The sequence below is a fragment of the Xiphophorus couchianus genome, chromosome 9 (assembly GCF_001444195.1).
Source record: "Xiphophorus couchianus chromosome 9, X_couchianus-1.0, whole genome shotgun sequence".
In the NCBI taxonomy this organism is placed as follows: domain Eukaryota; kingdom Metazoa; phylum Chordata; class Actinopteri; order Cyprinodontiformes; family Poeciliidae; genus Xiphophorus; species Xiphophorus couchianus.
Window position 1 is genome coordinate 18,575,896 of NC_040236.1, and position 15,930 is coordinate 18,591,825.

A 15,930-nucleotide genomic window follows, 5' to 3' on the forward strand; every position below is an offset into this window, starting at 1 on the left:
GAAACATCACGCCTGCAAGTTACGCTCACAAGAACGAGCTGCATGAGTCACTGAACCTACATGTTTGGGTCGTTGTCACTTAAAACCCCCAAAATGCCGACACGTGATTTGTTACGACTACATTACACGCAGTATTGTCAAGATTGTGAGGGCTTTTTAGGTCAATTTTGAACAATACTACATTCCTTTCCTCCAATTAGAGCTTAGGAGGAGGAAGTTTAGACCTGGAGAGAGTTGTAACAAAGTTGCTCTTCCTCTGCTATGCCGTTGTTCCTCGTGGTTGACTCGGTTGCAGTTAAAAGCCCCTTAACAGGTATTTCTTGTGGAGAGGTGGTGAAATCAAGTTCATTGGGTAGAACTGCTTCCTCGAGTTGTGTCACATTTTTTGTGGGACGTTTGTGTCTCGGCGACATGTTGCATTGTCAGGCTGCCATCATAAGTAGTAAACTAGGCATGAAGGGATCATAGTGAAGTGTGGATGTGGCACATTAACTTCCAACAGAGCATCGAAGCATTGTAAAAACAAAGCGGTTTTCTACTCTAGTTTTACTTTTACTGCACTTTTGCGAGTATAGTGGCAAATAAACTGGAGTCTTTGTCTATTAAGACCAAACGGTTTTGGTCAAACTGACCTAAGTTGCTCAAATGCACGTTTTTATGTTGATGTGAAACTCTGCTTTTTTACATTACAAAAACACTAAATCTTTACCAAAAAGTTTTGGTCTGGCATTCTAGTGCAAATATCTTGAATACAATTGAAATAAAGATAAAACTAACTTGCAAGTAACTTTTCTGTATAATATGGGAGCTTGTTTTAAGTCACTAATTCCTAATAGTAATGGAAAAGTGCTAGCTATTAGTGAAATAATAAACTTTTTTTTCAGTATTAAGAAATGATTGACTTAAAACAAGCTGCTATATTGTGCTGAAAAGTTACTTTCAGCACAACTGTGATTTAGTTCTGTTTTATTTCAAGTGTATTCAAGATATTTGCACTAGAAACTAGACCAAAAATACTTTTGTGTTTTTGCAGTGTGTGTGTGTGTGTGTGTGTGTTCTATATTCGGCTCTGGAACCTGAATGAAAATCTTAAAAACTTCCAAAAGTTTCACTGTGTTCACAATAATTTTAGTCAGACAAATCGAACAAAGGATTCGGTTTTAATTTGATCAAATTTGCATCCACATTGAGGTAGAATGAAGAGCGTAGCAATTAATATACAGCAGTATATATAAAAAAAACATGTAGACTTTTTTAAATAGAAGCTGTTACATCTGCGCATGTAACAGGAAGAATAGGCGTAGATCCTAAAGTTCATGATGGACGATGATGCCGTTATGATACCGTCTCCTACTAAGAGAAGTCAAATCTGCCTTTTCGAGATTAAACGTTAGTAAAATTCCTCTTGTCTCTTCCTTTTAGTTATGCTTAGTGTGTCCATAGACGTTCCATTGGAAAACAACTGTAATGCCAGAGAGGATTTCTGCTGAACTGAAAGCTTAGCTTGCAGAGAGGCAGTTCTTTGTGATTTCTAAAAGCAAAGGAGGTAGTTCATGCACATCTCGGATGAGAGTTCAATTTGGAGAGGCTCGGCGTGTCGCTCTAAGCATTCTGAAAGAAGTCACCGCAGTCGATTTTCACTGCGTCCAAGGTCAGCTTCCCTCCAAACCCCACGGGCTCCATGAGGATGCTGAGGCTGGGGAAAAACTGCATCCCTGGAAACTCCTCCTCATCCTCCTGGTCGGAGTTGTCCAGATTGTCCTGCCCGTGGGACGAGATGTAGTCGACGGTCATGTTCGTGTCCAGGGAGGTCTGTGTGTGGCCGGAGCTGTCCGAGTCGTGCGAGAGGCTTTTGATGTAGGTGGTCAGAGGAGGATAGAGCAGAGCCGACAGCTCGGTCTCTTGGCCCTCGCAGCTCTTGGGAGGGAACGCCGAGCGGTCGCTCCGGGGCGAGGAGGAGTCCCCCATCCGCCTGCAGAGCTCCTCCACGTCCACCAGGATGGTCTCTTCTTCTGGGTCAGTGAAACTGGAGTTGTGGGACGGGAGATGCAGGTTCATCTTGCCCTGAACGGAGAGGAGGAGGACGAAGAGGGTCAAATCGGAACTGTGGCGGGTTCGACCAGTGGTTGATCCGTTAAAGTTTTCTACATTTTTACCTTGTCTTTGGTGCACTCTTTTGCCCACTTGCTGTTTGCAGGGTCTGGCACAACATCAGGCATCAGACACTGGAAAATCTCTTTGAACCTGAGATATGGAAAACTGTTAACCAGCAGTTCTCGGAAGTCATTCATGCAATGTAGCTTGAAATTAATCATACCCCTAGATTTAGATTGAAAGTATTCTTTACATCCAGCTAATTTTAAGAGTTTGGAGAGACCTTTCCAGAGTGCTGACTGGAATTTAATTGAAACTCTTTGGATAAACCTAGAGCTGACAAAATGGCTGAAAAACATATTACAGCATAAGCATTTCATATCGGTTGATATGGATAATTATTGATTAGTTTCTTGCTTTGGTTCATCCACAGTTTTCACTCCATGTTGTTTATTTTTAAGCAATTTAAAGGAAAAACCTGAAACTGCTGCTGCGTCAGTTACTCAACAGGTTGTTGCTAAGTAACCAAAGAGTGAGTGAGTGAGTGAGTGAGTGAGTGAGTGAGCGAGTGAGTGAGCGAGTGAGTGAGTGAGTGAGCGAGTGAGTGAGTGAGCGAGTGAGTGAGTGAGTGAGTGAGTGAGTGAGTGAGTGAGTGAGTGAGTGAGTGAGTGAGTGAGTGAGTGAGTGATGGACGGATGGACGGACAGACAGATAGATATACATGCCTACATCCCCCAGAGTGCTGTGTGGTTGTGGTTGGGAGTTCATTAAAATCATTGAATATTCTGTCAGACATATCCACTGATATTGATTATGTGTCTATTGTGATGTATAATGCTATTGTTATTGATTTATTACTCAACCCCAGATAAACCTAAAGATTGAGTCAATGGGCTATAATAAGAAGGATCACTTCTCAAAAATATGATACTTTGTGTACAGATACATTAGAATTGCTCTTTCTAAAATGACAAAATGTCATTCTGTCATTTTAGAACCTGCAGCAAGCTGCTGCATGTGCAACTGCATTGTGTGGTGCTGCTAAGCCCCAGGGGGTCACATACATACCTGTGCTTTACTGCTGAGCTCTTCCACAGACACAGAGTAAACAGCACCATCACGGTGACGAACACGCACATCAGCACAGGGGAGAGATGGTCGTCTTCTGCAACAGCAGCAGCAGGATGAAGTGTTACACCGTGCGCCAATCAAATCAGCAAGAAGAGTCAAAACTGCCACCACAGCCGGTTTAATGATCAGACGATGCAAATGGCCGATACGAAGATGCTCAAAGTTTTCAGTGCAAGACTTTGTTAATGGAATAAAAGCTTAATTTATCGTAATGTGTTGCACGTCGTCACAAGGAGTGCCGGTAAATGTGGAAAATCTACTTACCCTCGATGTAGAACTTGATCTTCTGACCGGGAGGACCTTCTCCTTTCGAAGTGGAAGCGCTCATCCACAAACTGTAGGAATCGGGAGAAAGACCTTCGATGGGATGCGACCTCTGTGATGCTTTTGCTGAGTCTGGTTGGGACAAAAGGAGACATTCACCGTGAAACTATTCATGCGTCTGTCAGTCAAAAACCAATATTTTGTTGTAGTTTTTCTGCAGCCCAATGCTCAAATCTTATTCTAGTAACATTTCCCTGCCTGGCAGACTTAATAAAACTGATAACCATGAATAGGAAGCGGTTATTAAATAAACACAGCTGGCAGCAGCGTTCTGACAAGCTTTGGCACCACAGTGTTTTTACCCCTAACCACATCCTCTTCACATGGCAAAACAAGATGCGAGTGTTCACTGGATAGCTGCATCTCCTTTCGTCATGAGCATTAAAGTGAAACAAAACGAGTAAAATGGCATAATGCAGCACGACTGCTTTAGTGAGGCTTTACAGTTAAATGGTTCTTACAAAGCTTCAGGTCTCCTCGGCTGTTCTGCAGGTAGATGGTGAACTTTGTGATGCATCCCCTGCGCTGTGCCCTGCGAAGCTGCGTCCAAGACACCGTCACCTTTTTCCCCTCCACCTTGTCTTGGGCCGACGGACCCACTTCTGGAGCTGCAAGCAACACGGCAGAGCCGCGCAGAGATGTTGATTAGGTCAAAATTACCAACACGAAATATGTGTGACCATTTCGGCTAAGATTTTAAACTCGGGCGTAAAAAGCCGTAGTTATGCTGTTGAACCCTACCTGCTTCCAACGTGGCGATCCGTTTAAAGCTGGTCCTGCTGACGGAGCTCTGGTTGTAGAAAACATACACCGCTCCTTCATAGCACTCCCATGGATTAATATCTGCAAATTTTAAAAATATATATACACTTAGAATCTGTTATTAACAAGAAAAACATATGAATATGAAGTTCAACGTGGAGTGAAAAGGCTGCAGAGTAAGAGCAATCTGGCTAACGTGACAAGAAATTGCTGGTTGAGTCAAGCTGAGACTTTCAAACCTGAGAAAATATCAAATGTCAAGAATGGCGGTGGCAGCATCATTCTGAGGGTTTGTTTTGCTGCCAGCAGCACCTCTGTGTTGCACAGAGAGAATGAAATATTGAAGAAAACCAACTGTCTTCAACATTTCATGTCTGTTTTAAAGCAGGGGTGTCCAAAGTGAGGCCCGGGGGCCGTTTGTGGCCTTTTGAATGACTCTGTGCACCCCTTGACCACAACGTTGAAAGAAAATTTATAATGCAATTTATTAGCCAGGCTTCCGCATTTATCTTAATCTTGAAAGAAATAGCCCACGTTCAACTTCCCAAAATTAGGAAACAGTATGCCTTTCTTTCAACAGCAACACTCTTTGTATGTTTTGGATCTGCAACGATTTCCTTCTTGTACAAAAGTCTCTTTTGTTTGTTTCATGAAATTATTGCACATTTTGTTCACTATTGAGCAGATACGATAAAATAAAAAATCATTTTCAAGCTCAAAAGAAGACACCACTGATTCAAATCAACATGTAGATGGTTAAAACATCAGCTGGGTGTGCCAACAGGACATTTATTCCAAACACACATCAGAACTGGAACTTGGAAAGGAGAAGGCATTAACATTTTGGACCCCAAGTTCATTGAAAATTTTGTGAAAAATGTTCAACTATTCTGGAAACATCCAGCCAGAATGATGCCTGAACCCAGCCGATACGATTTTTGCAACTCGGCTCTAACTTCTTACCCGTGACGGTGACGAAGTTTTCATTCCCGTCCAGTCTGGCCCATCTGAGCTCGTCCAACATGTGCCCCTCCGGGTACCACTCCACCACGGAGTAGGCGGGTGCAGCTTCAGCTTTTCTCCAGGAGATGGCGACAGTGTGGTTCCCCGCCGTTACTTGAACGTCAAGAATCGGCTTGGCTAACAACACACAAACACACGAATGTATGTGATAAAAGTGAAGCTCTCGTTTCAGAACCATCAGATGAAGATCCGACAAGGTGTTCATGGTTTTTACCTGTTGTGTGGCGCGTTGTCATGGTTGCAGGAGGCGACGAGCCCTGAGAGTTCACAGCCTGCACCGTCACTTCGCAGTCGGAGCAGAACGGGACAGAGCGGCTCTTCACGTCAGCGCTGACGTTCGTGACGACCGTCAGGTTGTTGCTGTTCACTCTGATGGCATACTGAACGATGCTCCCTCTGCAGACGGACATGTTGGACTCCTGAAACGTTTGGAAAACATCAACTTTAGCTCTGCAGGTGAATGCGTTCTTTGCCTCGGTGAGTGATTACTGTCGCCAAGGATTTACAGCCAAACCGCAAGATGAGTGTGTAAGACACATCATTTCTGTTCAGCTCCTCTTTTTCTTGTAAACTGAAACTGCGGTGCGTCTACTGTCAGGTTTCAGTTACCCCTGAGTGTGTGTGTGTGTGTGTGTGTGTGACATTAAAACACTCTAGGTGTGTGTTTTTAACTCTGTATTTGGCGAAAGGGCGTTCATCTCTCTCTCTCCCTCTCTCTGTGCGTGAGGATGTCACAAGATGTGGTCAAGGTTTGACCTTTAGTCTGTGCAGAACAAAGCAGGGAAGCAGAAAGAAAATGTTGCCATGGTTACAACACCGCGATCATGCAGCAGTGTGAGAACAATGGAGATGTGAGAACCCTCAAACTCATGAGGCTCCAGTGAAATCTAACATGGACTTTTTATGTATGACGGGGAAACAGCATCCTCATCCAGAAAGCACACACGCTTCTGAACATGTTTTTTTCCCCCCTTCTGAATATTAAAAACAGATTCATAAAGTTCTATGAAGTAGCAGTAGTAAAACAAATATACCTAATCAAGACAAAACAAAAATTTTCACATTGTCATGGGAAAGGGTATGAATCTCTTAAGATTGGTGGCAATTTTTAAGGTTAAATTCCAATGTTTTCAGTGGCTTTCAATATTTTTTTTGGTATCTGGAAGCAATTTGTGTCCATAACCTACATCTGGATGTGGAGGTCTATCATTATTAGAAAAATAACGACAGATTTCCATTGCTCTTCGCTGATCCAATTAGTAAATACCACCAAATAAAGCCATAGTTCTCCTTGATATAAAACTCATCACATATAAATTAATTCAATCAATGAAAGTCGACATAAACTGAAATGCAGATCCACCTTTTGAGGTGATTCTAAATTATTTTCACTCTGTGAGCGATAAATACATGCATGCCACAATATTTAAGATTTATTTATTTATAGAAAACCGTGCTGTGCTTCCTGGTATTGGCTTACTTCTCTATATTCCACTATATTATAGAGTTATATTCAATATTCAGCATATTCAGAATATTCTATATTCAGCATTAAAGTTGGTTGTTGTGACATAAACAAAATGCGAAAACGTTCTGAAGACATGGGAGTTTTTTTTAAGGCTTTGCAATGAAATACATCAAAGAGCAATTTTATGTATGTGTGTGTGTTTTGCTGCCTAAAACAAATCGTTGTCCTTGAAAAAGATGTGTCATGCCTGGAACTGGGTCAACCAATCTACCTTTCTGAGGCTGTGATTTTTAGTTTTTCCTGTCGAGCTGCAATCATCCAGCACCTCAGGACTCGTCTCTACAAGTTTTCAGTTCAAACTTACATTCGCCTCGTTTTTTTTTTGGTTATATCTGTGCAAAGGCCTATGCTTTTTAAGGAGTTCAATAACTTACCTACACCATTTCAAAATACTACTACCGTACTAATAATAATCAGAAAACATATTTAGAAAACAGGTAGTTTTCAACACTTACGTCCCAGTAGACTCTCATGGTTCTGAAGTCGGGGCCAGCAGCGAGCCACACATCCAGATGTTGGGCAGGAGCTTTAAAACCAAACATTAAAAAGTTACTTTTTTAACTCTCTGTTTTTAATAGATACTGGATAAATGTTTCTCTTTAAACTTATGAATCTACAAGACGTTCTTTTCTTGTACATTCCTCGATAAGTTTCATTCACTAGTTGGTGACGAAAAGCTCAGAAATCTTTTTTATTAAACTTTAATTCAATCTGATGCTTTCGAATTTGCAGCTCAGCAAGTTACGACAATAAAACATTGATCGCAGTTCTGTTCTTGAGTCTGGCAATTTATTATGAATTATTATTTTTAGCAGGTGTATATGACTGTGCAGCAAAAACAGGAAGGGATACTTTCGCACAGTTGGCAGCTGTGTTTGACGCCTCTCCACCCTGCTCTATGTTCAGCTGCGCTGTCTGCATTCACATATAAAAGACAGATTGTAAATGAGTTTCAGCAAGAATTCAACCCAGCAGTTACGAGCACAATCAAACTCGATTTGGCCGTTTTTTTTTTTTTATTGGTCATTTTTTCAGGAGATGAACAAGACGTTTGCAAAAACTACAGAGTAAGAAACGCACGAGTAACAAGCCGCAGGCATACAGCGCAGACAGAAGCGCAGTGATGGGTGCAAATCCTCTTGGAAAGTTGCTGCTATAAACTGCAATGTTCTTATTGTTTGATAGAAAATAATAACTTTGTCTTTTAGTCTTCGGGAGACTTCTAACCTTCTGTTTAGTAATCAAATGAAACAAAAATAGATTTGTTCGGCTGCAATAATGCAGTCCTTCACATGGCGTAAAAATAAAATGAATGTAACCCAAAGAACACAATCTCTACGGTCAAGCAATGGTGGTAACATTACGACTTGATGGTGTTTTTCACCCAGTGGGGCTGGCATTAAAAAAAAGACTAAATCTAAAGATTCTAAACAATAACATCAACGTTCGTCTGCAGAGAAACTTCGTCTCGGACAACAATGGACATTTCATCCTGATGACGACACGGCTAAAGCGAGGAAACGGTCAGCTAGCAACTAACGTTAACATTTTGAACGTGGTCCAGTTGTAGTCCTGGTTTAAATCTGAGCTATAGATTAGGGTGTTGGCAAGGAGGCCTTCCGACCTCAAAACTCCTCACAAAGAACGAATGGTCAAAGATACCAACAAAGACATGCATGATTGCTGTAAAAGCGAATAAAGACTTGCCAGCCATTACTAAGAAGGGGATAAATAATTTTGAACATAGAAAATGACAAAGATTTTTTTTAACGACAGAGCCTTTTGTACTTTCAATGATGTTTTGGGAGAGCTTCGTCTTGTTTCCAACCATAAGACAATAGTTTATTTGATGAAAATAATTATATGTAAATCTCCTGGGGGTATGAATAATTTTGGCCTTAGCGGTGAAGGATCAGGGGGGAAACAAAACAAAAAACGATGGAGAACAACATGAACTCAGCCCCACAAGGTGAAAATCTGAACACGACCTTCCTCATCAATAAAAAAGAGGAAGGCACCACAAACCGGTGCAGCTGATGTTTTCGATAACTGCTCACTCAACATCGTTAGCGTTTTTCCGGAAGTGGAAACTGATGACATGTCACTGCTGCGTATTCATAGCTCATGCATTTTTATGGCGAGATCTCCATATCTTCACGCCATCAGAACTACAAAACACACACTTTATTTCCTATAAAACATAGCTTTCCTCTTCACTGGCTTCCTTCACTCTCAACTGATGCAAGAGCGAGTGAAAACTAAATTCGCCCAAACCAATTCAATAAAATCTCAGCAGAGACGAGGCGCATCGGTCACCTTATCAGCTCGAGCGGATATGTTCGCGAGATAAAACGGAAAAAAACCCTTCTTTTTTGTCAGTCAGTGGTGATCTGATAGCTGCCTCACAAACCCAGACTTTAGGAAGCACTGCTGCACTGTCTGATGGCCTATATTGATACAGTCCCTGAGAGGTTAGCCTGCAGACAGAATGGGCAGAGCTTTAAATCAATATTGGCTTCAGACTCACCCTCTTCTTTAGTCGCGCTGGAGATGACTGAGCTCCACTCGCTCCACTGGCCGGTGCTGAATCTGGACCGTGCAGTGAAATTGTACACACTGCAGGGCTCCAAGGAGGAGACGTGCTTGGCCTCGAATGAAGTCATCAGTCCAGCCTGCAGGCGATCGATGCACACAACGTATCTGATCAGCTGTTTGAGTTCAGCTGAAGTACATTTCAAACATTTAGCTTTTTTTGAGAAAGGAATTTGAGGAGATCTTCGAAGCAGGGTTAGATTGTAAAACAACACCCTGTGATTTTTCTTTTGGAGCACTTTGAAACCCATTCCACAAAAATATCTATACCCTGAAAATGCACAGGGTACCAGCATCATGCTGGTACAGCTGGTCAGGGTTGAGGTGCAGGTGCGTGACGATAGCTTCACGGCAATCCTGGAGAAAATAAAATCCAATTGGACGCTGGAAAATACTTGAGGTTGGGGTGAAAGTTCATCTTCCAGGAAGGCAATAACTCCAAAGATACAGCCAGAGCCGCAATGCAATTGCTTATGTGAAAGTACATTTATGTTTTAGAATAGCCTAGTCAAAGCCAAATAGTCAAACTGTGGCAAGGCTGGTCTCCATCCAGTCTAACTGAGCTTGAGCTGACAGCAATGTACCAACAAAGACTCGCAGCTTTAGCTGTTGTGGAAAAATACAAATGAACAATTTTTGACTTTTGAGTATAAAAAATTTTCCTCCCACTGAATAATTATGCACTACTTTGTGGTTATCTATCACTATCACATCTTTTCATCTGTCATGGTTTTGTTTTTTTACTTGATGCAACAAAAAAAAAGAAAAAAAAGCTGAAATGACTTGAATACGATTTTGATGGGCTTCTGTTGATGAGCAAAACGCACAAAGGAGCCTGAAAGGTCAAAATTTCAGCTTATTCCTGAGACAGGTGAGTCATCTCAAATTCACTTCTTCACACGTCGACCGAGAGACTCATCTCTGCCTCCAACTCTGAATCAGCAGAAGCTCAGAGCAAGACAAGTTCAGCAGCCAAACATATTCAAAGACCTGAAATTGCCTTTTGCAATTTCTGCGCCTCACTCAAAATCCCCCCCGAAAAGCTTTCAGAGAGTCGAGGGTTGGGGGACTTAAAACTTCTTACAGAGTCTGGATAAGTTGTCCAGTCCCGCTGGCGCTTGTCTTGGTACTGGACCTGCAGATGCGGAGTCCAAGCAGGCTGTTCCACTTTGATGGTGCAGTTCCTGGAAGAGCACTCGACTTGATCAATAACGGGCGTTGATGGCATCACTGCTCGGATCAGAACAAAGTAATGGGACGTGTTATGATCGAAAAGTAATAGCAAGATTTACAGGATTATGGTGCAAAGGGGGTTGAGGAATGAGTGATTGGAAACGATTGCTGGTGACTAGACGCGCTGTGGATTCATCTGTGCAGAGCCGTACCTTAACAACAAGCGCTCAAAGTCTTACCGATGTCACTGAGGTTGTAGCTGACGATGGAGGATTCAACAGAACCCAGGGAGTTCAGGGCTTGAATCTGCACCGACATGAGCTGGACAGATCTGGGCAAAGTGAAACAGGCAGACGTCGACTCAGTCCCCTTGCGGTACACGTTCCACACCAGCTGTCCCGTTTGGTTTCCACTTGAAGTTCCAACCCTGCAGCCCACAGAGCAAAGTTTCAGTTCAAAAACATCTGCACAGCTCTAACTTTTACAAGCAGAATAATGTGGGAAGAGAGCGTTCTCACCACACCACGAAGCTGTTGTCAAGGTGAGTGTCCCTTCCTCTGTCCCAGGAGCAATTCACACTCCCGGTATCATTTTTGAGGATCTTGTAGATGCATGAGATGTTTTTAGGCTTATCTGGTGGGTCTGGAGAGGAAAGGAGACAAACATTGCTTGTGAATGGATATCCTTACAGAACCAGATGTAGTTAAAAAAACAAAAAACCCCACAAATTTATGACTAATAGAATCATTTTTCTCTGTTTCAATGTTCAATGATCAAACTGTCTGGTTGCATGTGTGAAAACAAACAGCCACCCTACTTCAGCCAGAAAACAAAAAAAATCTCCTAATGGTTTGTTATGAACTGTGTGTCACCAAGCAGCAAAGAGAAAGCAGAACAAGCTTTTTTTTTTTAACAGCTTACTAAAGTTAATCCCAGTGTAAGTCAGGAAAGCTTTATGTGAACATGTTCTGCGGTTCTTCCAGAGAAGATTAAATGTAAACAGGAAACAAACTCAGCTGTGTCATGTGCAATAAAACTGCTTCATCAAGAAACTCATCTCAGCCAAATAAAACGCCCCACGTACATCCAGCTAAGATGTCCAGTCCACAGGCGTCCAGCGGTGGGTGGCAGTCGGACGAACAGCTGTATGTCCTCTTCTCCGTAATGTTCTCCACCCTCAGGAATATGGTTGTGTCGTTGAGCCGTTCGTGTGTGGATGTGATGCGGCTGTCGATGTACATGGATCTCTGGGTCCTACATCTGGGGAGGAAGGTGCAGTACACCACAAAGCCGGAGCCTCGCTGCACCACGGCTCCAGCACTGGACCACAGCACACAGGACGTCCCCTCACCTGCAAGCAGGGAGGCTCGTTATTTCCTCAGGACTCTGGAGAATGGACGCACTTCTACGTTTTGGACACATCAGAAGAACCCTGGTGAAATATTCACCTTCTATTGCACATCAGGCGCGTCTCAAGAAATTAGAATGTCTTTTAGTCTGACTGTGCTCGGGGTTTCTTTTGCATGAATTACTGTATTAATGCGGAGTGGCCTGTGGCTCTGTTCAGGAAGCCCAAACCGCTTTGATGGCAACCTTCAGCTCGTCTGCGCTGTTGGCTCTACAGTTTTACGTCTTCCTCTTGACTCTATAGTGGCAGGTGGGTTTTTAGGTCTACAAAGTATTTGTACTTTTGTCAGTGTTGGAAAGTGTCACGTCCAGGTGGAACATAAAAGCAACATCTCCAAAAAGCTTGTCAGTCGAGGAAAGGATCAACATTTTCCCAATGGACAGCGCTAATTCTGGACTTGATTAAAAATAAAATAAAATCAGGCGTTGGTAACTTCTTTCTCTCAGCTCTCCCTCGCCACAATCTGGGGTTCTTAATTTTTTTAATCAAATGCAAAATTTACTTTCTTTAGAAAAGAAAAATCCACTTAGCCCAGGTAACTATATTTTACATCTTGTTCATATCTGCCTACATTTGACAGTTTCCTCCCATGTCATCGCTACGTCTCTGTTTGGTGGTGTTATTGTGTCACAGCAGGTAGAGCAGTTGTCTTGAAATTGGAAAGTCTGTCTTCCTTCAGTCACATGTTGATGTGCCCTTGTGCAAGGCACCAAGTCCCAGGGTGTTTGTGTGTGTGTGTGTGAAATGTAAACTCTGACACCAAACATAGAGTACCTCTCAAACTAAATAGGATCGATGCAATGTCTGTTTACGGTGGTTTTGTTATTTTTGTACCTTTTTCTTCTTCCACTAAACTTTCCATCTATATGCTTGGAAACAACACTCTGTGAACAGACAGCTTTCATTCACAATGACCTTTTGGCTTGGCCTCCTTGTGGAGGTGTCAATAGCTGTCTAAAAGGTAACACAGCAATCTTCCCAATGACTGAGGAGACCATCATTTTTTTTTTTTTGCATTAAAACTCAAATTACAAATGTAAAAGTTTGAACCATAAATTTATGAACTCTTTATATAAGTGTAATGTTTTTTTATTTATTGAGATGAGACGCCCCAGACTGTTGAGTTATGTTTACCATGCGTATACGGGGTTTACCTGCGCACTGCTGCACGACCAGCAAGGCAACCGCGACGACCGTAACAGACCATGAGAGGAACATCGTCGACGTAAGTCACCAGAAACGGCATGTATGAGTCTTACATCGCCGCCGATCCTGTTAGTTCCTCTTAAAAACACATAGCAGAAAAGAGAACAATAAAAACGGGCGCACAAGCCCAAAGACATTTATGGCACGAACGGTTCTAAACATGTGAGGCAAAGGAAAGTTATGGCAACCACTTAGACCTAAAAGGATTCCATTTTGATGGTGTACTTGTTTTATGTTTATTGTAAACATATCTTTAATGTGGAATCATAAATGCAGCGACAGTGTTATGTTAAAAGAAAGGTGCGATAAACGGAGGGGTGGGATCCGTCCCCAGAACTCACCAGCGACTCGCATCCCAGCGTCCTGGCCACGTTCAGCGCCTCTGTCAGCGGTTTGAGGCTTTATCCGTGATCGCGTCTGTTTCCACGCATCTTCTTCACTCAGAGCTTCACCGCGGGGAGACTGCGCGCTGCCTCTGCTGAAGTGACAAACTTCAGCCAAATGGGGTGTGTGTGTGTGTGTGTGTGAGACAGTTCATCAGTGACGACACACTCTGAGCACACCCAGCCTGAACATCGACAGCACTTCATAAAACTATTCCGCTAATAGGAATGGGCTGGTATTCCTCCACAGTGAAGTAGATATTTAGAGGTTTAGAGGGAATTATTATTATTATTATTATTATTATTATTATTATTATTATTATTATTATTATTATTATTATTGTTGTTGTTGTTTTTCACATTTTTTGCTAGTTTAGCTTTCAACTTTTAATAAGTTAAATAACTATTTGAAAACTCCAGTTTTTGCTTTTATCGTTTTAGTCAATTTTTTTTTATAGTATTTACTAAATTAATTATTGCTAAATTGTTAAAATTTTTTGCTTTATGATCTGATACACTGTGTGTATTTCTGCTCAAGCGCAAGTCATTCAGGCAACTAAAGTGGCTCACATTCTCCCTTAGCATTTCTATTTACTTCACATTTTTCAATGTATCAAACCTGCGTTCTCACATTTTCCACCCAGCCCATGTCTGTGGCTTTCACAAACACATGCCCATGTGGTGCAGTCTGGGACTTTCCCTCAAAATCTGCACCTCAACTACACAGCCGTAGTTCAGAACTTGAGGTCAATTGAAAAGCAACATCAGGGATCAAACTTCTACATGGAGAGAAAGCGTGCAGACTCTATTTGTCGGGTTACCCAGGTGAAAATGCGATCATGGAGAAGGAGGAACTGAGACGACTCTCAGGAAGAGATAAAAACTTGCACAGCGCTGCAGGTGGTGCTAGTTTGAGTAGGACTGAAGGTTCAGGGACCTGTCACCCTATTAACCATGAGCCACGGGGGAAGTCCCAACTGACTTCTGCCTGTTTTGGAATAATTTCCCTCTCTGTGCCACTTCATTGATCACTAAACACAGGGGACACACACACACACACAGAGGTCACACCCCAGGGTTAAAACGACAGTAAAACAGAGTGGCTGCTGTCCAAACGCTAATGTGGTGCAACGTATGACGCTGCAGGATGCAGGTCACTTTGTGTGGTGTTATATTAAAAATATTAATGTTATTAGCTAACACTAGAGGACAACACAAAGTGAAGTTAATTTCATGCATGTTTCTCACATGCAAGTTAATAGGACATCAACATCAAATACATTGAAATATTAGCCAAAGACAACACAAGAAAACACAAAATGCAGTTTTTAAATGAAGATGCTCATTATTATGGGAGAAAAAAAAACCCTACACTGTTACTTCGCTGTGGTTTGTCACACCTGAGTTCACGGTCTCTAGTCAAACACGGGCCTAATTGCTGCCACACCTGTTCTCAATCAATACCTCACTTAAATAGGACCTGCCTGACAAAGTGAAGGACACCAAAAGATCCTGCTCATGCAGAGATCCAGAGAAAATCAGGAGCAAATAAGAGAGAGAGAAAAAAGCAATTGAGATTTCCCAGTTTGGAAAAGGTACAAAGTTGTTCCTATAGCTTTGGGACTCCAAAGTTTTGGTTCTCCAGCAAACAACAGTGAGAACTGTTATCCAGAAATAGAAAAAAAAAAAAAAACACAACAAAAAAAAACACATGCAACAGTGGTAAACCTTCCTAGGAGTGGCTGACTGAACAAAATTACCCCAAGAGAGCACCGACTCATCCAAAAGGTCACAAAAGACCCCACAACAACATTCAAAGAACTGCAGGCCTCACTTGTCTTAGTTAAGGTCAAAGGTCATGCCTCCACCACAAGAGTTTGTCTTGATAGAGTTCCAAAACTAAAACCACTGCCTAGCAAAAAAACAAAACAAAAAAACATTAAGGCTCGTCTTAGTTTTTCCTGAACACATCTTGATGATTCCCAAGACTTCTGGGAAAACATTCTGTGGACTGAAAAGTTGAACTCGTTGGAAGTTGTGTATCTCGTTACATCTGGTGTGAAACTAAAACAGCATTTCAGATAAAGAACATCGTACGAACAGGAAAACATGGACCTGCAAGACTTGCTGTGACAAATGGAACGATGGATGCTGCCGTCTACCTAAACATCCTGAAGGAGAACGTCCGGCCGAACGTGTCTGGCCTCAAACTGATACGAACTTGGGTTCTGCAGCAGAAGCATGATTCAAAATGGACCTGAAAAGTCTTCCTCTGACAGGCTGAAGAAAAACTAAAACCAGTCTGT

The 15,930-nt window shown here is 42.2% G+C and overlaps 1 protein-coding gene across 1 annotated transcript; it reads right to left on the minus strand.

Annotated features, from left to right (window-relative positions):
* Positions 1-1,141: 1,141 nt before the first annotated feature.
* On the minus strand, positions 1,142-13,747 carry il12rb2 (interleukin 12 receptor, beta 2a). The gene is made up of 16 exons (XM_028028889.1): positions 13,583-13,747; positions 13,190-13,319; positions 11,712-11,978; positions 11,146-11,269; positions 10,867-11,054; positions 10,539-10,684; positions 9,390-9,534; positions 7,318-7,388; positions 5,549-5,753; positions 5,275-5,451; positions 4,291-4,392; positions 4,011-4,157; positions 3,490-3,621; positions 3,163-3,259; positions 2,157-2,244; positions 1,142-2,064 (listed from the first exon to the last, which is right to left on the minus strand). Exons 2-16 carry the CDS (start codon positions 13,251-13,253, stop codon positions 1,603-1,605), a joined length of 2,415 nt encoding a protein of 804 aa, XP_027884690.1. The 5' UTR covers positions 13,254-13,319; positions 13,583-13,747; the 3' UTR covers positions 1,142-1,602.
* Positions 13,748-15,930: the final 2,183 nt, after the last annotated feature.